The 26,465-nt window shown below is 41.5% G+C and overlaps 1 protein-coding gene across 4 annotated transcripts in view; it reads left to right on the top strand.

Annotated features, from left to right (window-relative positions):
- Positions 1 to 26,465, top strand: part of mef2aa (myocyte enhancer factor 2aa) — a 195,433-nt gene that overhangs the window by 92,559 nt on the left and 76,409 nt on the right. For all 4 annotated transcript variants that reach the window (XM_062042587.1, XM_062042588.1, XM_062042589.1 and 1 more), the window contains exon 3: positions 9,589 to 9,792. In XM_062042587.1, the coding sequence (XP_061898571.1) occupies positions 9,589 to 9,792 (204 nt within the window). The remainder of the gene's footprint in view (positions 1 to 9,588; positions 9,793 to 26,465) is intronic.

The following is a 26,465-nucleotide window of genomic DNA, read 5'->3' as shown; positions in this document are numbered from 1 at the left end:
TGACATGTAAATGGAGTATTGTTGGAACTTTCTGGATGTTTTTAGAGGGTTTTATGGTCGCAATAGAGGACCCTCGATCTGTTGTCTCAATTGTTAGCTATTTATTTATTATTTTGAATGCATAAAAAAGCCAAGAATGTGTGTTCTTGCTACTTTATGTTGTATATTTTTTACATTAAATTTCCAGTTCATTTTGTCATCTACTATTACACCCAAAAATGTGTTTCCTTTAACCTTTCAGCATCTACTCCGTCTATTTGTATTTGTGTTTGACTTTCTCTTCTACTGTTGCCAAATAACATTATTTTAGTTTTACTGAGATTCAAAGATAGTCTGTTTTTGTCAAACCATCTTTATAATTTGTTCATTTCTTTTGTTATTATTTGTATTAGCTTCTGTGTGTTCTCTCCTGAACAAAACACAACTGTATTATCTGCAAATAATACTAACTTTAAGTCCTTTGTAACTTTACAAATGTCGTTTGTATAGAGATCGTTAAAATGAATCTATACACCTCTATGCTACTGTGCATGTCTTATTAAGAAACTAATGGACATCAGTGGTTGTTTGTGCGGCATCATTTTTGTGAATTAAAGTAGTGCTTGACTTAGTGTGACTGTCATTATCTCCAAGGCCATTTGTGTTTCCCCACTGTCTCGACTGATGGGCTTGATAAAAGTTATTTCCTGCTATTTATATGAATAAAGACAACTTATTGTTAACATCTGATAGGCATTTGCACTACATTGACACAACATCAAGTGGACATAATCTAGACATACACTACCAGTTCTTTCTCAATTAAAGGTAAATACACAACCAGCAGCAATGTAAAGTCACCTCTAGTGGGACGTGGCTTATTGTGCCTGCCTCAGCACCCGGGCACTCAGCACTCTGTGACCCATCATCAATCCGCGTGCTTCCTGTTGGAAAAAAAAACAACACAAAAACAGACATCTCCATGGCTTAGGCCGCTTTCATCTGCTAAAGAGTGTGCAATTTGTTAATCGTTTCGTTCACGTGACACTCACTCGCATTCCGCTCGGTTAAGCAAACAAACACATATGCAAACAGGCGGATGAGCAAGGTGTGCAAGGTTCTCAAGGCAGGTGGAAAGTACTCAGATAGATAGTCACGTCCAGGCTTTTCCCTCCATTGGGGGCGTGGTTAGGGCGTGGTCACCATGACGTCCTTACATATTTGCATAATCTGCTACGATGATATGATTTTCTTTAAAGAGGCTCATAAAATGTGTACATACATTGAAAACAAATGTGCTATTATTGATTAGTATCAACATATACAGTACAGGCCAAAAGTTTGGACACACCTTCTCCTCATTCAATGTGTTTTCTTTATTTTCATGACTAATTACTTTGTAGATTGTCACTGAAGGCATCACAACTATGAAGATATGTGGAGTTATATACTTAACAAAAAAAGGTGAAATAACTGAAAACATGATTTGTATTCTAATTTCTTCAAAATAGCCACCCTTTGCTCTGATTGCTGCTTTGAACACTCTTGGCATTCTCTCAATGAGCTTCAAGCACACCTGTGAAGTGAAAACCATTTCAGGTGACTACCTCTTGAAGCTCATCGAGAGAATGCCACGAGTGTGCAAAAAAGTAATCAGAGCAAATGGTGGCTATTTTGATTAAACTACAACATCAAACATGTTTTTAGTTATTTCACCTTTTTTGTTAAGTACATGTTCATTCGTAGTTTTGATGCCTTTAGTGACAATCTATAATGTAAATAGTCATGAAAATAAAGAAAACGCATTGAATGAGGAGAAGGTGTGTCCAAACTTTTGGCCTGTACTGTATGTAAATGCACACAGTACATTTCAGTTTCAGTTTCAGTTTATTCGAAACATGCATACGATACAATGTAATGCATCACACAATTCCAGTTGTTTCTTTACAGCACGTCCAAAAAGGAGTAGGAAGAAGAGCGTATTTAATCCTACCCCTTTTATACCATAGCAATTGTTTCCAATTTCCCCGTTGTCTGTAACAGAACAGTGAACAAATAAATAATAAATAAATAATATACCATAGTAAGCAAACAAATATTAAATACATAAAGAATCTTTGTCTCAATAAAAAAAAGGGAAAACAAGGGTTCAAGATGGGCATCATAATTCTTGTTCTGTGTACTTTGTTAACACTTGTAGTTTGAACAGTCTCTTAAACTGAATCATATTGGTGCTTTGTTTGATTTCTTTGGTTAATTCATTCAATTTTTTTGTTAAGTACATAACTCCACATGTGTTCATTCATAGTTTTGATGCCTTCAGTGACGATCTACAATGTAAATAGTCATGAAAATAAAGAAAACACATTGAATGAGAAGGTGTGTCCAAACTTTTGGCCTGTACTGTATATTTGTATCGTTTAACCATATTGTCGCTGCTTATTGTACAATGTATTCTGAGAATTTTTCAAGTTTCTCGAGACTTTTAATGACGTTTTTAAATTTAAAAAGGACGAACAACAAATCTAGCATCTTTTTCTGATGTCATTATAAAATGTACTTGTGTTTAGAAGTCTCCTCCTGTCCCTCGATGTCCCTGTCGAGAGAGGCGAGCGTGACGTCACGCTTGCTTCGCGGTGCCACAGTTTTGCTCCTTAAAAGCCGCCACCGTCTTAATATTTGCACATTTTATGGACCGCTGTCCGCAAGTATATCTAGGATATATATTTAGGATATATAAAGTTAAAGTCCCAACGATAGTCACACACACACTAGTTGTGGTGAAATTATCCTCTGCATTTGACCCATCCCCATGTTCACCCCCTGGGAGGTGAGGGGAGCAGTGAGCAGCAGCGGTGGCCGCGCTCGGAAATCAATTCCAACCCTTGATGCTGAGTGCCAAGCAGGGAGGCAATGGGTCCCATTTTTTATAGTGTTTAGTATGACTCGGCCGGGGTTTGAACTCAAGACTTTCCAGTCTCAGGGCGGACACTCTAACCACAAGGCCACTGAGAAGGTTGATTGTTAAAGTTACGTTCACTTCGCAGACATGCTGACTACGCACAAGACAATGGCGTGCGTCTTGTGTACATCCGGCTTTGACAGCGCTGTTTTCAGTGGCCGTGTTTTCGGTACATCACTTGTCAACAGTGCGCAAATAATAGGCTATATTTATATATCCATTCATACTGTAACAACCTACTGGTGGTAATGTTTTATGTTTTGATGTTTATTTTTCCCATGATCATGAACACACCCTCGGTGCCTGAAAGCATATTGGGGGAGAATGAGGAAGTGTTGTTGTGTGTCCGGGGAAGCACAGAGACAAAAGTGTTTGCGAGGGAGGTAAACCTGTTGAAATTGTGTCCTTTGTTCGCATAAGATTGGCAATAAAAGCTAAAAATAGCGTCAGACTTTGTGTGACTTCATCTAGGGACTACCATAGATGATATTAGATAATTTGTTTTCAAGGTGTGGCAGCAATGAAAAAGCTGTGGCGGTGTGCCACATTTAATTACATAATTATTACATTAGGGGAAACCCTGACATAACAAGCCGCCTACCTTCATGTAAATCAACTTTGAGTGTCTACAATTGCACATACGAATTGTCCTAGTATCAGTCCAGTTGATCGACTGTGGTGAAGCTCTTTCCATAGCTGACGTCATGTTTTTATCCTTCAGAGTATCAATTCTCAAAATATAGTTTTACTGATAATATGCGGGAACATAATTTTTTTTTTATTCAAGAATTAATTGAACTTAAAATTAATCTACATTTAAAACACTTTCTTGGGTCTAGATAATAGATATTGGATATGCTTTGCTGTAAAAAAATGTTCGTAAGTTTTGCTCCCCAGTCACTTTTATAACCCGTTTTTTGAGTCCGTCTGCAGGTTGCAAATGAAACCTCGCCCCACCGTGTTTAAATCTATCTTCTAAAACTGTACTCTGGAATAACGAATAAACACATTTAGAATTTGGATTAAACATGATTAATCACAGGCGATTACTTGCTTGCATAATAAAAATTAGCTTCAGAAAAGACCTCAATATTTGTACACAAATGTAATTTCATTGTCAGACTATCATCCAGTAACATTTTACTTGACTGCATGCCATTTATCTGCTCACAACTTGGTAACATTGTTATCTGAAGTTCTTTCAAGCTGTATTTTGGTTTGAAATGTGCCAGCGAGCACATCCATCCATCCATTTTCTACCGCTTGTCCCTTTCGGGGTCGCCGGGGTGTTGCACATCAGTCAGAAATTGTTTTTGTACTGACGTATGTATTTATCTGATCACTGACCGTATAGCTGTTAAAGTAAAAGAGCTTGTATAAATTGCATAATTAATCTAAGTGTGATGTAACATGATTAATGTGGATTTTTTTTAATGATTAATCAAATGAGTTAACTCTTTAATTCTGACATCCCTAATTTATAGATATTGAAGTTGTCACCACCAAAATAAGTTTATGAACAATATAACATATAACAGTAATTCTTAAACTTTTTCCACCAAGAACCACCTCAGACCAACATTTAAATACAGTAACCTTATAGGCTTAAGTATTCATTAAAAACAAGACAGAGGTTTTATTTAACAAGTATATTTAATATTTTTGGCCACTGTAACATTACACACAGTTTGAACAGCAACACTTTGTTTGAATATAGGAAAAAAAACAAAATGCTACTTTTTTCCAGTGATTCTTTAGCATACCCATAGATGGGGCCCGCGTACCACGAGTGGCACACGTACCACAATTTGGTATATAGACTCACCCAGTCACATTATTAGGTACACCTGCACAATTTCCGATCGATTCACACCTTGCATAAAATAAATGCTTTTAGTAGCATTTATGTCACTGCGTGTTTATGTTGTTATACATACGGTATGCCAAGATTAGGTGAAAATAATACTTTATCATACCATTCTTGTGTTTGCAAGGTATGCATGAGTCTGATATTATACCATTTTTAAGTCAGAAAAGATACAATTCGTCATAGGTGACCCTTAAAACAAAGTTCTATATTGTTTTCCTATAGTACACATACGTAGACTAATATACTTTTTAGATCGGATTGTTTTTCAGGCTCAGAGGATAAAACGTATTTAATTGTGTTTCTTACTATAAAAATCAGGGGTGTCAAAAGCATTTTTTTCCCGAATGAATCTGGATTCTTATCTGTAACGATTCTTAAAAATAAAAATGATTATTATATTTTTTTTATCTGTCCTGTCCAGCCACTCAGGCAAATCATATTTTTGATGTAGATGGTAGATGTCCATATCTGCTGTACAGATTTACTTTCCTTTTACTTTAGAAAAGAAAAGTGTTGCATACTTCTCTTGTTGCCTTCTTCGTATTTGACTTTATTAAATGTTTGGGTAGAATATTATTAATCTAGAAATGTTACGCAGATGGTAATTTATTTTATGGATGCATGTAGTTATTCATACAACTGGCACTCAATGTTATTCGAGAATCGTTTTGAATCTATACTGAATCGTTTCTCCCAAGAATCAAATGGTGTGTAGCCCAAAGATTCACAGCCCTAATAAAAATGGTTGTATGGTACCGTTGAAAAGGTGGTGCAACATAATGAGGTGTGCACGGGACTGAGCTGACCACAGAAACAGACCTGCACAGATACGGGACATCTCGTCACTTTGCTTTGCTGAGGTGAGGGGAGTTGCATTACCATCGGAGTGATGTATGACCCAAAGTCCCATCTGAGGGCTCAAGTTACAAGGCTTATGCTGCGCTACACAGATAACTTTCCATATACGGAGTCAGGGGCTAGCGTCAGTAATGTATGGACCCATGTTGTTGCCAAAGCTCTGACTCAGCTCGCCGTCTCGTGCATCTCACCCTGACGTCTTGACAAGACATTTCGAACATGCACTGTGTATGTGCAGGCTCCTCTAATGGACGACACATGTCTTTGTCGCTCATGTTGCCTATCAGAACACTGTATCGTAACAAAACGAAAAAAAAAAGTAAGATGTTATATCATGGAATATATTTTTTCCTCCGTAGACAATAATACAACCTGAAGTAAACCCTTTCAGTGTCATCTTTGTAAAAATTGTACAAACAATAAAACATGCGTAACAATAAGTTAACACTGATAACATGAAGATGGGAAAACAATAATCAAATATGGCGTCACGAAATGGTGATTTGCATTGCAGATGCATCACTTTTTAAACAAAAATGCAACTTTTGGAATTTCCAACTCATCACACAAGTGTAAAAATAAGTTTATTTGTTTAAAGCATTAAACAAGATATATTGTACTGTACTTTTCATTGCACGCGTGTCAGCACCTTTCTGGTGTTTTTTCAGAATATACAATATATCGAATTGATTGATTGAGATTGAGACTTTTATTAGTAGGTTGCACAGTGAAGTACATATTCCGTACAATTGACCACTAAATGGTAACACCCGAATACGTTTTTCAACTTGTTTAAGTCGGGGTCCACTTAAATTGATTCATGATACAGATATATACTATCATATATACTATCATCATAATACAGTCATCACACAAGATAATCACATTGAATTATTTACATTATTTACAATCAGGGGTGTGGAGGAGGGGGGGGGGTAGGATATGGACATCAAGTAGTGGACATAGAGAGAGAGAGAGAGAGAGAGAGAGAGAGAGAGAGAGAGAGAGAGAGAGAGAGAGAGAGAGAGAGAGAGAGAGAGAGAGAGAGAGATCAGAAGGCATAAGAAAAAGTATCTGCATTTAATTGTTTACATTTGATTATTAGCAATCCTGGGAGGGTGTTAGTTTAGGGTTGTAGCTGCCTGGAGGTGAACTTTTATTGCGGTTTTGAAGGAGGATAGAGATGCCCTTTCTTTTATACCTGTTGGGAGCGCATTCCACATTGATGTGGCATAGAAAGAGAATGAGTTAAGACCTTTGTTAGTTCGGAATCTGGGTTTAACGTGGTTAGTGGAGCTCCGCCTGGTGTTGTGGTTATGGCGGTCATTTACGTTAAGGAAGTAGTTTGACATGTACTTCGGTATCAGGGAGGTGTAGCGGATTTTATAGACTAGGCTCAGTGCAAGTTGTTTAACTCTGTCCTCCACCTTTAGCCAGCCCGCTTTAGAGAAGTGGGTAGGAGTGAGGTGGGATCTGGGGTGGAGGTCTAGCAGTAACCTGACTAGCTTGTTCTGAGATGTTTGGAGTTTAGATTTGAGGGTTTTGGAGGTGCTAGGGTACCAGGAGGTGCATGCGTAATCGAAAAAGGGTTGAACGAGAGTTCCCGCCAGAATCCTCAACGTGCTTTTGTTGACCAGAGAGAAGATTCTGTAGAGAAATCTCGTTCGTTGGTTAACCTTTTTGATTACCTTGGTTGCCATTTTATCACAGGAAAGGTTAGCCTCTAGAATGGAACCTAGGTAGGTGACCTCATCTTTCCTGGTGATAACAATGTTACCCACTTTTATGGTGAAGTCATTGACTTTCTTGAGGTTGATGTGGGACCCAAACAGGATGGATTCTGTTTTACCCAAGTGCATGGATAGCTTGTTGTCAGCGAGCCAGGTGCAAGTTCTACAGAGCTCAGCACTGAGGATTCTCTCCACAAAAAACGACACAAAAAGCCAAATAAACGGGGGACGTTTTTTCCAAACAGTGTCTGTAACACGGCAGTAAAACGGTTGATCAAACAAAATAGAAGTCATCGTCATGGACCTAATAGCTGCGGAAGCTAGCTCTCCAATCAGCTAAGCAGACTCAATAACTCCATGGTGACGTTTTGGTGAATTTACAATACAAAAAGAATGCCATTGTAAGTTAATAATACTAACATAAGCATTCGTAAATGTGTTAACATATTCGCTAATGCTAACGACGCCAGCTTCATTACATTACAATAGCAAGTACAAATAAGCGCACCGTAAGCCGCAGATATATACTGCTACAAAAGATTCTGTAAATGTTTATTACCTTAGTTGTTTCCAAACAGTGCCTGTGACACGGCAGCAAAACGGCTTATTAAACAAAACATAATTTACAAATATGTATGAAAACACTCCTACAGACATCACACTAAGGGGAGGCATGATGTAGTGGGTAGAGCGGCCGTGCCAGAAACCCGAGGGTTGCAGGTTTGCTCCCCGCCTCTTACCATCCAAATCGCTGCCGTTGTGTCCTTGGGCAGGACACTTCACCCTTGCCCCCAGTGCCGCTCACACTGGCAAATGAATGATGAATGATAAGGGGTGGTCGGAAGTGAAGTGAAGTGAAGTGAATTACATTTATATAGCGCTTTTTCTCAAGTGACTCAAAGCGCTTTACATTGTGAAACCCAATATCTAAGTTACATTTAAACCAGTCTGGGTGGCACTGGGAGCAGGTGGGTAAAGTGTCTTGCCCAAGGACACAACGGCAGTGACTAGGATGGCGGAAGCGGGAATTGAACCTGCAACCCTCAAGTTGCTGGCACGGCCACTCTACCAACCGAGCTATACCGGGGCCATAGGCGCAAACTGGCAACCACGCTTCCGTCAGTCTACCCGAGGGCAGCTGTGGCTACAAAAGTTGCTTACCACCACCATGTGTGAATTAATGATGGGTTCTCACTTCTCTGTGAAGCACTTTGAGTGTCTAGACAAGCGCTATATAAATCTAATCCATTATTATTATTATTATTACTTGGGTCAGTTTAGTAAGTGAGAATTGTTTTAGTTATGTCATAAAACTTACAAACTTTGCTTGGAGTGATAATGACAAATCCTTTCGAGCAGAAACGCTATGGACGGCTGTACTTCCGGTTCAAAGGGCTTGAACAGGAAGTACATTTTTAACCCGCACCACCTGCAGTGACCGAACTCGTCCAAAAGATGGCGCCGTAGCCCCAACACACCTTTTCAGTGTCTCTGTTGATGTTCTACGAAAACTATTTGTCGAATACAAAATATTATGGCCGTTAGCAAAGAAAAATCCATAAGTTAACCTCAGCGTTTTATAAGCAGCGAGATTCAAAGTAACGGCTTACAGTCTAAAAAATGCTGTACCGTATTTTTCGGAGTATAAGTCTCACCGGAGTATAAGTCGCACCTGCCGAAAATGCATAATAAAGAAGGAAAAAAACATATATAAGTCGCACTGGAGTATAAGTCTAATTTTTCGGGGAAATTTATTTGATAAAACCCAACACCAAGAATAGACATTTGAAAGGCAATTTAAAATAAATAAAGAATAGTGAACAACAGGCTGAATAAGTGTACGTTACCAACTGAGAACGTGCCTGGTATGTTAACGTAACATATTATGGTAAGAGTCATTCAAATAACTATAACATATAGAACATGCTATACGTTTACCAAACAATTTGTCACTCCTAATCGCTAAATCCCATGAAATCTTATACGTCTAGTCTCTTACGTGAATGAGCTGAATACTATTATTTTATATTTTACGGTAATGTGTTAATAATTTCACACATAAGTCGCTCCTGAGTATAAGTCGCACCCTCGGCCAAACTATGAAAAAAACTGCGACTTATGGTCCGAAAAATACGGTACTTCTCATTGAACAAGAGATTGCTTCCTGTGTAACCCATGTTGTTCCCCAGGTTACCTTCACGAAGAGGAAGTTTGGCCTGATGAAGAAGGCCTACGAGCTGAGCGTCCTGTGCGACTGCGAGATCGCCCTCATCATCTTCAACAGCTCCAACAAACTGTTCCAATACGCCAGCACCGACATGGACAAAGTGCTGCTGAAGTATACGGAGTACAACGAGCCCCACGAGAGCAGAACCAACTCTGACATTGTCGAGGTGAGTGACCTTGTGTGCAAGACACATCCACGGTGAATTCTACGCTCATGTGGCTGTAGCACAAAGCCGTAAATCCAATTTAGTATGACAGAATTATTTTTGTTCCGGGTGCTGGCAATGGAATATCCCCTCATTTGAGGTTTTATGAAACACCTGCATTGTTAATGGTAATGTGTACACGTGTTTATTGTAGTCGCCAGTCAGACAGCACAGGAGGTCTGCGCGTCGTGATAAGTTCAGCCGCTAAATGGTGGCGGAAACCTATCAGTTGCTGCTGACCACTAAGGATGACCCTGTTTCCCCGAAGATATAATAACTGTCATCAGGCTGGCTGTATTGTACAGTAGAACTCAGTCCTGGCACATCCAATACTTTTTTTTTTTTTTTGCATTGAAGTATTGAATGCAAGTAGATAAATGCCAGTGCTTGTTATGCCAGGATCGGGTGTTGTCTGCCAGAAGCGTAAACAGCAAGCTAAATTACAATAATGAATGTGAGATCTTGTTGGAAGACATCTGTAAAACAACATCTTTTTTTCTCAACATATCCCAAGCTGTTGCCTGTACACAGTGGCACCTCTCAAGTCGTGAATGCACCCAATTCAGTTGAACCAAAACTTGGTACTAAAGTCACACAAGAACCCAGCGTTTTATACATTTTGCTGGATGGTATATTGTCCCAAAAATGATTGCTGATTAGGAGTGTAAGGATAAACAATGGTACAACTCCCGATGGTCAGTTTTGAATTGAAATGATTGGAAAACCGTGATTTATAACACTTTGATAAACTCACGGAGCAGTGATACTGCTCATTCACTGGAGAAGCAGGCTAGCTTAAAGCAGCACTAATTAACCTTTCAACCTTCGTAAAATATTTTCATAACTTTTCGGATGATACATGGACATACAACTAATTGAATGACACCTTTGTCATGGCCTGAGAGGGCCTGTATCGATTTCACTGCCACTAAGTGACTGTGAGGAGGGTGGGAGGAACCCTGCCACACAAAAAACTACAACTGTGCTGACTTGCTTTACAACATACGTCACTCCCCCTTCCCCCATTCGTTAACAAGATGGAAGTCTACTTGAATGCCTACTTGTCGGCAGAAAACTAAAAGAAAGAAGAAGATGAAGAACGTCTACGTACAATTACTGCTATCATGGCCGAAGCTCCAAAACAACCAAAGAAACAAAAAGTTTTGTCTGAGGTGACAAAAAAAAAGAAACCGGTCAAAAGAACAGTCAGGATCAACATTGGCCTAGCTTTCACTCGTGAGTAATTTCAGACAATGCTGCCTTGGCTGTTTTCCTGCTAAACTAGTAAATTACTTTCGATGCTCAAATCAAAATGCTAATGCTAATGTTAGCCATCACACATTTTTGTGGTAGCAATAAATAGCCACCAGCTTCATAGTTAGCAGTTTTACTACTACTTCCTTTAAGAAAACTCTCCCGCCAGTCTTTCTTTGCTTCGGATCTGCATCCGCCCCGAAACATTCTTGGTAGTCGCGTCATGTTTGTAGCGCAATCCAAGATCAATTATTGATAGTGTCTGCTATTTAAAAGCCTACTGAAATGAATTTATTTTATTGAAACGGGGATAGCAAATCCATTCTATGTGTCATACTTGATCATTTTGCGATATTGCCATATTTTTGCTGAAAGGATTTAGTAGAGAACATCAACGATAAAGTTTGCAACTTTTGGTCGCTGATAAAAAAAGCCTTGCCTGTACCGGAAGTAGCGTGACGTCACAGGTTGAAAGGCTCCTCACATTTCCCCATTGTTTACACCAGCAGCGAGAGCGATTCGGACCGAGAAAGCGACGATTACCCCATTAATTTGAGCCAGGATGAAAGATTTGTGGATGAGGAATGTGAGAGTGAAGGACTAGAGTGCAGTGCAGGACGCATCTTTTTTCGCTCTGACCGTAACTTAGGTACAAGCTGGCTCATTGGATTCCACACTCTCTCCTTTTACTATTGTGGATCACAGATTTGTATTTTAAACCACCTCGGATACTATATCCTTTTGAAAATGAGAGTCGAGAACGCGAAATGGACATTCACAGTGACTTTTATCTCCACGACAATACATCGGCGAAGCACTTTAGCTACGGAGCTAACGTGATAGCATCGGGCTTAACTGCAGATAGAAACAAAAGAAATAAACCCCTGACTGGAAGGATAGACAGAAAATCAACAATACTATTAAACCATGGACCTGTAACTACACGGTTAATGCTTTCCAGCCTGGCGAAGCTTAACAATGCTGTTGCTAACGACGCCATTGAAGCTAACTTAGCAACGGGACCTCACAGAGCTATGCTAAAAAACATTAGCTATCCACCTACGCCAGCCAGCCCTCATCTGCTCATCAACACCCGTGCTCACCTGCGTTCCAGCGATCGACGGAGCGACGAAGGACTTCACCCGATCATCAATGCGGTCGGCTGCTAGCGTCGGATAGCGCGTCTGCTATCCAAGTCAAAGTCCTCCTGGTTGTGTTGCTGCAGCCAGCCACTGATACACCGATCCCACCTACAGCTTTCTTCTTTGCAGTCTTCATTGTTCATTAAACAAATTGCAAAAGATTCACCAACACAGATGTCCAGAATACTGTGGAATTTTGCGATGAAAACCGAGCTTTTTGTATTGGATACAATGTGTCCGAATACTTCCGTTTCAACGATTGACTTCACGCGCATACGTCATCATACATAGACGTTTTCAACCGGAAGTTTCGCGGGAAATTTAAAATTGCACTTTATAAGTATTGGCATGTGTTGCAATGTTAAGATTTCATCATTGATATATAAACTATCAGACTGCGTGGTCGGTAGTAGTGGGTTTCAGTAGGCCTTTAACATCAGCATCGCCAATAGAGATGGACTATTTGTGCCAATATTACAACGGACATCATGGCAGTATGACGCAATATGCGCAAATCAAGCGCTCCTCTTCTCCTGCTCGTGCTGTAAACGGCCTCTTGACAACTTTACCTCGTTGTAAACAGACATGGCATCGATCGTGTGGGACTTCTTCACTGTTTCAGAGGAAGACATTTTGCGTGCTTTTTGCACCAAAGTTTGCGAAGAAGGAAACCAATGTCGAGTTTCAACACATCAAACCTTATCAGTCACTTAAAATGCCAGCCTCGCTACGACAGTGTTTTGAAAGCCTTTGGAAAATTCTGCTATAGAAGTTGCCCTAAAGCCAGCCTTAATGGTGAGCCCGGACTACATTTAAATCTAAATTAAAAAAAATAAAAAATAGATATGTTTAAGTTATCTGTATCAGTTCGGAGTGCAGAAAGTTATTGGTAAAAAAATAAATTTAAAAAAAAATAAATAAATAAAATAAATATATATATATATATATATATATATATATATATATATATATATATATATATATATATATATATATATATATATATATATATATATATATATATATATATAAACACACATATATACAGTAGGTATATATGTGTGTATATATACATACATATGTACACATATTTGTACATATAATGTATATATGTATATATTTATATGTACATATATGTATATACTGTGTATATATATATATATATATATATATATATATATATATATATATATACTGTATACTGTGTATATACAATATATACATATATATGTATGCATACATATATATACATATATATGTATGCATACATATATATATATATATATATAACTATGTGTATAGTATATAGTGGACATTTAAATAACATTTACACCAGAAAATAAGCTTTGTTTATACCGTGATAAATATGTTGACTCAATAGTCTGTTTCTTACGTAACCAGACCCCCGAGCTGAACACAGCATCAGGTTAGTCTCTCGTCTCTTATGCAAATTAGCCATGTGGTTGATTGTTTACTATGTGCCCAGGCTGTTCAGTAACAGTAACAAACAATCACAGCAGAGGAAAGGAACGTGCCCTACAAAGTGAGCTCCAACTTCTACCATTTGTCACATGTCGTCAAGAGTTTGTTAGTGGTGAGAGTTTGACACAGGAACTGAGTAGTTCATTCATTTTATTGTCATCATTTCCAGTGGAAAAGAAACAATACAATCAGCCTACCCTGTTATTGTGTATAGTGATCAAATATTTTTGTAATTTGTATTTTACAAGTCAATCGTGTAAATTGCAATTATTTTGCCACCATCATTCTCATGAGCCAGGGAACCAATACGAGGGGACTATACGGGAGGGGGTTTGTCGGATAGGAAAAGTGTTTTACCTGGTGAAATTAAAGACATTAAATGTAGCAAAGAAGAGTCAGCTGTGGCCCATTATCTTTTATTCATGCTTGTGAATTACCTGCTTGGCAGAGTGCAGGGGAGTGCTCCGGCAAGCAGTTGACTCATATAGTCGCTCTTTCATCAGGGGCCCGTGTACCAAAAGCTCGGGCTCACCTGCATAAAAAATAAATAGATGCATTCCACTCTTATGTAATGGTGACCACAGATTTCTTCTTCAAACAAGATATTGCTCTCAAAAAAGCCCTGAAATCTTTGGATATTCACCAAAAACTTTATCCACTCTCGCCACGGCTTTATTCAACATATCTGTGGTCAACCAAAGCATGTTAATTTTTTTCATTTTTTATTAATTTTTTTCACGTCAACATCACAGTGGTGTATAATGTAACACTCCTACACCAAGGGCCCTTCTGGCTACTCTTAAGGAAGCTGCACAAAAGGTGGGGAACAAGGCGCTGTTGTGCCGGTTCACTCGTCCCGCATCTGTGCGGAGAGTATGCACAAACCCCCTTCTGCCGAGTTGCATGGTCAAGGCTCAGAAGTGATGAAGCAGAGCAGAAATAACCAGACCATTCCACTTCAGAGCATCACACAACCTCTTTTAGTTGTCAGTGTCAGAGGTGGCTGAGGATCTGTCGGACGTTCATCGCGTCCTCGGACAACAATGTGTTTTTTTTTTGCGTGTTCACAGATCTTTAAACGTTTGTGTTTGAGGAGGCCACCTTTTCCCCAGTTTTTCAGTCGAAATGAGCCTCACATGAGGGCACTTTCCCTGAACACTTATCTAAATTTTTAAATTGCGTTAAAGCAATCTCAGGCCATGTAAGCGATCATGTGCCTATTTGTTCACTCTTTGGAGGCCCCTGAATGCGATCCACATACTTTGCACAGGGATGGTCATCCTGCGTGAGAAACTAAATCAAAGGTCACATTCCTGCTCAGTTGTACCATCTGCAGATAAAGGCCGGCCTGTACGGTGTGGGAGAACATGCCTCCATGTTTTCCACAGATGGGTGGAAGCCTGGCCCGCGGTTTGATAACCCAGTGGAGGACCGTGGACTTTGTCTCTGACTTGGCTCGCAGTCCAAAGCGGAGCAGGCGGCTCAGGATTTTTTCCTCTGTGAGTGATGATAATAGGGGTGTACTTGCACGTGAGTGCACTCAAGTCATGACGACTCTACCTACAGTATGCATTCCATAAGGTGCAACGGTATGACATTCTGACAGTTCGGTACATTCACTATATTGCCAAAAGTATTTGGCCACCTGCCTTGACTCACATATGAACTTGAAGTGCCATCCCATTCCTAACCAATAGGGTTCAATATGATGTCGGTCCACCTTTTGCAGCTATTACAGCTTCAACTCTTCTGGGAAGACTGTCCACAAGGTTGCGGAGTGTGTTTATAGGAATTTTCAACCATTCTTCCAAAAGTGCATTGGTGAGGTCCCACACTGATGTTGGTCGCGAAGGCCTGGCCCTCAGTCTCCGTCATCCCAAAGGTCTTCTATCGGGTTCAGGTCAGGACTCTCTGCAGGCCAGTCAAGTTCATCCACACCAGACTCTGGCCTACCACTTGGTGGCTAAGTTGCTGTTGTTCCCAAACTCTTCCATTTTCTTATAGTAAAGCCGACAGTTCTGTGATCTTTTATGCTTTTTCAAATAAATCATAAATAACAAAAAAAATGCTGGCAGCTAATCCTCTAATATACACTACCGTTCAAAAGTTTGGGGTCACATTGAAATGTCCTTATTTTTGAAGGAAAAGCACTGTACTTTTCAATGAAGATAACTTTAAACTAGTCTTAACTTTAAAGAAATACACTCTATACATTGCTAATGTGGTAAATGACTATTCTAGCTGCAAATGTCTGGTTTTTGGTGCAATATCTACATAGGTGTATAGAGGCCCATTTCCAGCAACTATCACTCCAGTGTTCTAATGGTACAATGTGTTTGCTCATTGGCTCAGAAGGCTAATTGATGATTAGAAAACCCTTGTGCAATCAGGTTCACACATCTGAAAACAGTTTAGCTCGTTACAGAAGCTACAAAACTGACCTTCCTTTGAGCAGATTGAGTTTCTGGAGCATCACATTTGTGGAGTCAAGTAAACGCTTAAAATGGCCAGAAAAAGAGAACTTTCATCTGAAACTCGACAGTCTATTCTTGTCTTAGACATGAAGGCTATTCCACAAAATTGTTTGGGTGACCCCAAACTTTTAAACGGTAGTGTAGACCTGGGCAAAATACGGCCCGCAGGCCACATACGGCCCATAAAGATTTTCAATCCGGCCCGCCGGACGTTCTACATAGTTTTTTTTAGACCTTTAACGTCAAACTGTAGCTGCCATAATGATGTGCAGTGCTGTTTTTAAATGACCGTAAGTCTTGAACTATAGAAAGTATTTCAATGGTTGAAATCTGCACTTTCGAGTGTTATACAAGTTATTACGGTCATCTACGTCACAGCAGCTTAGACGAGGAACAAAGTAGAGTGGGCGGGGTTTGTTTTCAGAGCAGCCTGCCCGAAACGCGTGTGTCAGAAACATATGCGGGAGTAGATTTTTACAACAAATTTCTGAATAAAAGTGATAATATATCATATTGTAGTTGTTTATTACACTTTGTATTCATAATTTGCTGTTTGTTACATTTTTGTTGTGTTTTGCTTGATTGTAAAAGATGTCTACGGAGGAGCTGGTCTGAAAAGTAGAAGAAGAGCGATTTTCATATGTTGTTAATATTCAGTGTTTTATTGTTCATAGTTAATATTTTAAATCCCACTTTCTTTATTTTAATGTACATTTTGGCTGTCCCATTCTGTAAAAAACTGTACAATTCCAATTCAGTTTTTTGAGGTGGTCTGTCATAACTTTTTTAGAATCCTATCGGACATTGTGACTTTTGGTATTAGTGTTCCTGAAAAAAAGGGACCCAAACACGCATACTGTACAGCAGATTTTTACAGTTAAATGTGTACGTACTGTATAATTTATACACACATACACATTGGCCCCCCCAGACACATTTTTTCTCTCAATGTGGCCCCCGGGCCAACATATTTGCCCAGCTCTGCTCTAATATATACACATGCTCCATAGTCGGCCAGCATTTTGACCCTTGAACACCCTGGTGATCTTCGCTGCTCTCCAAGTACACAATTTCCTGCATTTCCGTGGTCTCGTTTTCAAGTTCTGTCTCTGAAATATGGATTAGGCTTCTGTGTGGAGGCTAGGAAACAGTTATCATTCACATTTGAACCAATTCGTTACCAATTCCTGGTAGCTGGGACTTGATAACTGTACTCAACGGTACCAATTTTCTGTACGTTTGTTAATAAATAATAATAAAATATTGTTTTTATTACGACATTAAAAATGAGCTGCTGCTGTCCAGTTGTTATATCTTGTTTTATTAAGCATTAAGCATGACATGAAGGCGCAATCACAGTAACAAATCCAAGACGTTAAATGGCAGTAGTGTATAGTGTGTAGTGTCTTTTTTTGTTTTGTTTGTTGCGCTCTAAAAAGTGTTAATAGTGTAAGTATTGCACTTACTGGGCACCAGCTGTTTGGTTGTAACATGCATCTTAGTTGTAATTTTTATCAACACATTTGGGGGTGGTGAAATTGCCATTTAAAATCACTAAAGCTAACAAGTAGCATCCATCCATTGTCATGATCCGTGGTCCGGATCATGTTAAGTTTAGTTATGTTCTGTTAGTTTTGGACTTCTTTAGTTCCTGGTTGCACTTCCTTGTTTGTTTTGTCACTATGGTTACTTATGATTTTCACCTGCCTCTCTTGTTTGGGACACACCTGTGTCTAATCATCAGAGACTCTATTTAAGCCTACCTTTTCCGGTCACTCATGGTAGCTTCGTTGTTTTGCTCCATGCAACTGTTACGTTTGATTTTCCTGATTCTTGCTTCTGTGTTTCCTGTGCTGAGTTTTGCCTTAGCTTCCGCGTGCAATCGGCACGCATCCTTTTTGCTTGTTTTCGGTTTGTCTATGGTTTATGACAATAAATCATCTCCTACCTCACGCTGTCGTCCGGAGTAGTCCGTGTAGCATTGGAGGAACGATCCCGCAGCAAGCTGCAACCCCAACTGTGACAGAACGAAGCTACCATGAGTGACAGGAAAAGGCAGGCTTAAATAGTCTTTGATGATTAGACACAGGTGTGTCCCAAACAAGAGAGGCAGGTGAAAATCATAAGTAACCATAGTGACAAAACAAACAAGGAAGTGCAACCAGGAACTAAAGAAGTCCAAAACTAACAGAACATAACTTAACTAAACATGATCCGGACCACGGATCATGACATCCATCCATCCATCCATTTTCTACCGCTTATTCCCTTTGGGGTCGCGGGGGGCGCTGGAGCCTATCTCAGCTACAATCGGGCGGAAGGCGGGGTAACATGTCAATAGCAAATCCAATGTGTATTAGCATCAACCCAGCACATTTTTTGAAAAGTGAACCGTCAGGAGCGTTTTTTTGAGTCATTTTTTTAAAGTTGGCATTGAAAATGGTAAAATTACCTACATGTAGTTTGGCTGAGCCCATTCTCAATGCTACTGGAGTGATCGCCAGGTGCCGAAGTGCAAAGAACCCGGCGTGAGGTCACGTGCAACCCATGTACCAAAACATGGCACCTTTGAATATTACGTGAATCAATGGCGGGATTCCAAAAAAGTACCGGATTCGAGGCACCAGCGTGCGCTACACCGGCTATCGTCCTGCTGCAAACACTTTTACAGTGGGACTTGCAAAAATTCTAACCTCATTGACCATAAAGGCTGTGATTGGTTGGCTTGTAGAGCATTATTTCCTGTGTGTACTGTATACGACTCGTTCAGAAGGCTTAGACCCAAACTCCTTAAACGTCTCTTCCTACAATTTCATATCAACATTAACAATGAACAGGACTATTGTAACGCCTACAATTAGCTCCAGCCGCAATAACACTGCCCTTCTCTCTTTAATTACCATCGTTCGGTCGCGATGAAGGAAGCTAACAAACTAAATAGTTGACAAGAGTTTATGGTTGCCTACAGAGTAGACGTCACATTGCGTGGTCATCCCTGACGAAGAGCTATACAAGCAAGGGTGTTCAAAATATGGCCCTCGACGGTTTTTACATTGGAAACTTGCAGAAAATACAATTCAACTAAAAACTCCTAAAACACACAAAAAAGGGAAAAGGCACAATGTAACAAGATAAAAATGAAATGTTGATGCTCGTGATTGGTAAATGAGGCCTCAGTGAGTATGTGGCTGTATTGACACTATACCGATACTGTGTTGGTGTTTCACAATGGCGCCATCTGCTGCATTCAAAAGGCAAATATAATTAACAGGGAAAATAACATTTGAAAAATTTGGCGCTACAAGATCAAAATGGTCCCCCACTTTGTAACTTTTAGTTTTTATTACTTCCATTTAGAGCTTTGCTGGCGCCAAAAAACGATATCCAACACGGCTAGCCACTCCTCTGACTTATTTCAGTGCAAGCTGTCACTCGAGAGTTGAAAGAACAGTTTGGCGCTTCACAGTCAAATGACAAAGCAGCTGTATCGCTCGCATGCTTTTTTTCTTAGTATCGTTTGACCCGTCACTCTGGGATACTAATAACTAATACAAAAACAAAGCGTTCTCTTTAAAACATTCTTTTAGCCTTTTTACAGAAACAAAATGTGGCTCAAAATGGCCTGTTTTGGAATGTGCACAACAGTGAGAAGGATGGCTTTCATGCTTGATTTAACAAACTACACCACCTGCGCAATTTCACAGATATCTACTCTAACTGGGACCAAAAGTATGGCGTGGACACAGCCCCTACGGTTGTAAAAACCTGCAATATATTGACATATGCAGAATGTTTTCTGTCTGATTAAATGTTAGAGAATCTTCTCTGTATTATTGGGGTACCATCAGGAAGTTTTCCCTTCAAATTCATCAAAAAAACAATTCATCGGTCAAACCACTGCACACCTTCTGCATTTGGCAGATGTACTTTCACCATTCGTTGACATTTGGCTTAAAGGCATCGCGGTAGAATCTTATCTTGTGTTTGTTGATGGGCAAACACACTGTCTTTATTGACATAGCTTTTCTATAGTGTGCCAATCCGATTTTTGTTCCTTACATAGTATTAGTAGGCGTCTTGCACCTGCAATAGTGGTTTTCAGTATTCCCTTGGAAAGGTATGGATTTTTTTGAATACATTTTTTTATAAATATGATTCTGGTTGTCGCAATTGCTTTTTTCATGCTTCTTTCCCCTTCAACCCCTTAAGACTTTAGAATTCCAGTTGCTTCGGACTCACTAGTACCGTATTTTTCAGACTATAAGGCGCACTTAAAATCCTTTCATTTTCTCAAAACTCGACAGTGCACCTTATAACCTAATGCATGGAATCATTCTGGTTGTGCTTACCGACCTCGAAGCTATTTTATTTGGTACATGGTGAAATGATAAGTGTGACCAGTAGATGGCAGTCACACATAAGAGATACGTGTAGACTGCAATATGACTCAAGTGAACAACACCAACATTTTATATGTTCCATTAAAAATATAGAACATTACTACACAAGGCGCTCAAAAATCTATCAAAATGTTTTAGTACGACTTTGGTAAGATATGAAGCCGCACCGCTTGATGGATTGTACTGTGCTTCAACATACGAGTATTATTATGGTGTGTGTATAAGGTAAGACATACTATCTGGCGTTTTGTTTCGCAATATTATGCAAAAGCAACTTTTCTTACCTTCTGGTACCTGCTGATCTGTATTTGGGATCTGCATACGTCTTGAAAATGTGCGCACGTCCGCCTTTGTAGCCTGCGGTGACACCGTAGTCGATAAGCTTCTTCTTTTTCTCTATCTTCTTGTTATTTGACATTCATCCTCCGCTGTTGCCATTTATAATATAAAGTAGTGTAAAGTTCTTACTTATATCTGTCAGTAAACTCGCCATGAAAGTGCTAAAACATACCGGTGTAGTGAGTTTATATTATTCAACCAAGAAACTTTAGATATTAGAGAGTTCCCGTTGGACGGGACACATTTCCGGCGTTGTTGTTGCACTAGTGAGCCACGGATGAGGAGATGCTGCTCCGTTATTGATTTAAGTAAAGTTTGAATGTCAATAAAACAGTTAGCTCCGTCTTTTGACACTTCTTCCACTCCCGTCCTTGCACGCTACACCGCTACAACAAAAATGACGGGGAAAAGACGCTGCCGAAGATGAGCCACGTAAATAAGACCGCCCACAAAACGGCGCTTCCTGAAGCAACTGTCAGAAAGCGGCTTGAAGATGGTCTGTAAAACATAATCTATGCAACATTTTGACCAAAAAACCACCATTACATGTTATGTAGACCACAAGGAAGTGTTTTCAATTTAGAAAAAAAAAAAAAATATGACCCCTTTAATGCGCCTTATAATCCGGTGCGCCCTGTGGTCCGGAAAATACGGTACTATAATATACTTGTTATACTTGTATTTTTCTACCTTCAAGGTACTGAAAGCGCTTTGACACAATTTCCACATTCACCCATTCACACAATACTGTTAACCTATGAAAATCACCAAAATTAATTGCAATCTGCATTTGTAGTAGGTCTGCAATTAACAACTATTTTAATAGTCGACTAGTCATCGATTATCTTAATGATTAGTCGACTAATCGGATTATTAAGTATAAACTATTCAGTGGCTCTAATGAAGACATCCGCTTTTAAATTCAGTTAAGGATATTTTATGGCATGTGTGTCACGATCGGGGGGTCGCAGCTTGCTGCGCGGTTGTTCTCCCAATGCAAAGGAACGGCTCCGGACGAAGGCGTAAGGTAGGAAGTGATTTATTTATCATAAATCATCCAATAAACAAAAACAACGGGGATGCGTGCAGAGCGCACGGGAAGTTAAGGAACTATTACTTAGCATAGGCAAAAGACAAGGAACACTAGAACTCAAAAACTCACGTGACAAGTGCATGGAGCAAACACAATGAGAGCAGGACGAGTGACTGGCAAAGGCAACTTAAATAATGCCTCTGATTAGCGCTCGGGAAGCAGGTGAGCGGGCTAATCAGAGACAGGTGCACACAAAGAGTGACCATGACAACCAAAACAAACTCACAGGAGCACAACAAATAACAAAAGGAGTCCAAAATTAACAGAAAACACAAAAACATGATCCGGACCATGGATCATGACAGTACCCCCTCCTCAAGGACAGATACAAGATGTCCATATAAAAACAAAAACAAAAAACAAGCAGGGTCAAAAGTCACGGGCGGGCGGAGGGAGGACTTGGAGGTGGGTCGCCAGGCCAAGTGTCCCCGAATCCACCGAGGCAAAGTCAAGTGGCGGCGGCGAGTGGAACGCCGCTGCAGCAAGCGAGGCGGGCGACCAGGGAATGGCCACATTCGTGGCCGACGGGGAGGTGGGCGCACTTGGCGAGGCGGACGACCAGGGAGCGGCCACATCCGTGGTCGACGAGGAGGTGGGCGTGTCGGCGCCGTCATGGCAGGCGTGGCAGCAGGCACCGGCGCCGTCATGGCAGGCGTGGCAGCAGGCACCGGCGGCGAGGCAGGCGTGGCAGCATGCACCACCGGCGAGTTTGGCGTGGCAGCAGGTACCACCGGCGAGTCTGGCGTGCTTGCAGGTACCACCGGCGTCTGGCGTGGTGCAGGCGCAAGCGTCTGCCGAGGTGCAAGCGTCTGCCGAGGTGCAAGCGTCTGCCGAGGAGCAGGTGCAAGCGTCTGCCGAGGAGCAGGTGCAGGCGTCTGCCGAGGAGCAGGTGCAGGCGTCTGGCGAGGAGCAGGTGCAGGCGTCTGGCGAGGAGCAGGTGCAGGCGTCTGGCGAGGAGCAGGTGCAGGCGTCTGGCGAGGAGCAGGTGCAGGCGTCTGCCGAGGAGCAGGCGTCTGCCGAGGAGGAGGTGCAGGCGTCTGCCGAGGAGGAGGTGCAGGCGTCTGCCGAGGAGGAGGTGCAGGCGTCTGCCGAGGAGGAGGTGCAGGCGTCTGCCGAGGAGCAGGTGCAGGCGTCTGCCGAGGAGCAGGTGCAGGCGTCTGCCGAGGAGCAGGTGCAGGCGTCTGCCGAGGAGCAGGTGCAGGCGTCTGCCGAGGAGCAGGTGCAGGCGTCTGCCGAGGAGCAGGTGCAGGCGTCTGCCGAGGAGCAGGTGCAGGTACTGGTCTGGGAACCAGCCGAGGTGCAGGTACTGGTCTGGGAACCAGCCGAGGTGCAGGTACTGGTGTGGGAACCAGCCGAGGTGCAGGTACTGGTGTGGGAACCAGCCGAGGTGCAGGTACTGGTGTGGGAACCAGCCGTGGAGCAGGTGCTGGTGTGGAAACCAGACTTGGAGGTACTGGTGTGGAAACCAGACTTGGAGGTACTGGTGTGGAAACCAGACTTGGAGGTGTTGGTCGTGACTTTGGCGGAGGTGGCCTGGCAGGAGGTTGCGGCTTGGCATGCCGACGGACTGGTGGTGGAGGACGGGCTGGAGGTTGCGGCTTGGCAGGCCGAAGGACAGGTGGCGGCGGCCGGGATGGAGGTTGCTGCCTGGCTGGGCGCAGCCGAGCAGCCCCACCAGCACAGCTCCCGGCCCCAGTCCCCCCCTCAAGGGGCGGATACCAGACGCGCTGCTTGCGGTCTGGAACAGTCTTTACGGGTGGGTGGCGGGAAGTCAGGAGGGGGGCAAAATCCTCCCCTCTAAATTGTCCAAAATGTCTTTTCCCACCCCCCACCTGAGGTCTTTTGGGAGGATGAGAGGAAAAAGTCACTGACGTGGGCGGGGCTAGAGTCCTAGGGGGCGGAGCTTGGCACTCAGAAGGAGACTGTGGCTGACATCTAAATTTCAAAAGAATGTCCTGACAAGGTATAATTTTAGAATTAAAGTCTTTAGGAGGTTGTTGACGCAAGGAGACAGAATTCAGAAAAAAAAAATTCTGGGCCATGACGTCATCAGCCGTGGACGGAGTGACGTCATCGGGGGAAGGATACTGGGCTGCCTGCAACTTGCTTCGGTCCGGGGGAGGAGCTTGCGGGAGTGACGCGTTCTGACGGCGAGGCGAAGCCCTTCTGGACGGCTTCCGCCTTTGCCTGCGCGTCCGGTACTGCTGTGTAGCGGCGATGTCTTCGGACCAGAGGGAGTCGATGGGGATAAGGGAGCCTCCAGGTCCCCACATAAGGTTCGACCTCTCCTCCGTCGAATAGTGAAGCGTCTCCACTTCCATCGCTCGCAACACCATGCGCGTACCTTCATCCATCTCCCTCTGGTCCATTTGCGGGAGAACGGTTGCTGCTCTCATTCTGTCACGATCGGGGGGTCGCAGCTTGCTGCGCGGTTGTTCTCCCAATGCAAAGGAACGGCTCCGGACGAAGGCGTAAGGTAGGAAGTGATTTATTTATCATAAATCATCCAATAAACAAAAACAACGGGGATGCGTGCAGAGCGCACGGGAAGTTAAGGAACTATTACTTAGCATAGGCAAAAGACAAGGAACACTAGAACTCAAAAACTCACGTGACAAGTGCATGGAGCAAACACAATGAGAGCAGGACGAGTGACTGGCAAAGGCAACTTAAATAATGCCTCTGATTAGCGCTCGGGAAGCAGGTGAGCGGGCTAATCAGAGACAGGTGCACACAAAGAGTGACCATGACAACCAAAACAAACTCACAGGAGCACAACAAATAACAAAAGGAGTCCAAAATTAACAGAAAACACAAAAACATGATCCGGACCATGGATCATGACAATGTGCTAACTAACAAAAATCCATCCATCCATTTTCTACCGCTTGTCCTTTTCGGGGTCGCAGGGGCTGCTGGAGCCTATCTCAGCTTATTTCGGGCGGAAGGCGGGGTACACCCTTGACAAGTCGCCACCTCATGGAGTTTGTATGTTCTCCCCGTGACTGCGTGGGTTCCCTCCGGGTACCCCGGCTTCCTCCCACCTCCAAAGACATGCACCTGGGGATAAGTTGATTGTCAACACTAAATTGGCCCTAGTGTATGAATGTGAGTGTGAATGTTGTCTGTCTATCTGTGTTGGCCCTGCGATAAAAATGACTAATTAATTCAGAAATATGTATTTATACTGTAACTGTGCTGCTCATTAGGTTGTTACAAAAACAATAATAAAGATTCAACTTTTGTCCATTTAAAAAACAAAGACAGGCCCAGTATTTTTTTTTTACTTTTTAAAAAAGGACAGTAAAAAAATGCAGCAATAAAAACAAACACCAAAGCTGTCTGAGACCATGTGTTGATGTGCGATGTGTTGACGTGTGATGCGTGAGTGACATGTTTAAAAAGCAGGTATATTATTTATTAACTCCTAGCATTTTGAGCTATCAATATTTAGCTATTTAATAGATTGATTAATTTAAGATATAAGCACCATTGCGCCTCATGTTCGTGAGTGTGTCTGTGTGTGTGATTGACCTTTGTTATTGCTACTTCACACTTGAAGTTTCTGACACAAAAAGTACTTGAATCGATTGAGACAAATGATCTTACTGAGTTGAGATAGCCTCCTTCAGATGTCCAACATCATAGATAGATAGATAGTACTTTATTGATTCCTTCAGGAGAGTTCCCTCAGGAAAATCAAAATTCCAGCAGCAGTGTACAGAATTGAGATCAAATTTAAAAAGTAAAAAGTAAATAATGGGGGTATAAATGGAAATAAAATAGAAAATATTACAATCAAAATAAAAATATAACAGTAAAAATAAGAATATAACAAGAGAAACTATGCAGTAGTGAGCATGTGATCATGCCTCCGCTTTAAATGTCACAGATGTACTGTAATAAAAAAACGGGGTCCTCTTTGCAAAATGAGCAAGGTATTTTTATCTTTAACAAGATCAGGGTGAAATGTTCCCACACTTTACCTGTCTTCACCTGCGATGTTCTTGCGAGTGGCCGCGCTGAATCACATCCGTCCGTAAAAAACGGATACATCTTGTTGTTGATGTAGATGCCCATATTGAAAAAAAAAAAAAAGACTATGGTCGATATTTGTTATTTATTCATGAAATGTGAACAATTTACACAATCAGGTCGAACAAAACATTTATTTCCCAAATTAAGTCCGAATTTCTCATTGTACATAAAAAATGTGTGTTTTGGTTGTTGTTGTGGCAAAGTGCCCCATGACAGGTTTTGTGGCGTTGCCTCTATTGTGTATCTTATTGAATTCTTTTTATACCGCAAATGAAAATGCTGCAGTTAGTCATTAGATTAATCTAATAATATTCAGTCTTCCTCCTCTCGCCCCGTGCCGACCTAATGAGATTTTGCTCTCGCTCCACTTTAACCTCACACTGTTCTTGCGGCTGGCAGAGCCTTTCAAAAT

This window comes from Entelurus aequoreus, linkage group LG03, assembly GCF_033978785.1.
Source record: "Entelurus aequoreus isolate RoL-2023_Sb linkage group LG03, RoL_Eaeq_v1.1, whole genome shotgun sequence".
NCBI classification, from domain to species: Eukaryota; Metazoa; Chordata; class Actinopteri; order Syngnathiformes; family Syngnathidae; genus Entelurus; species Entelurus aequoreus.
The sequence above is the reverse complement of the archived record's forward strand: the minus strand, read 5'-3'. Positions and strand labels throughout refer to the sequence as shown.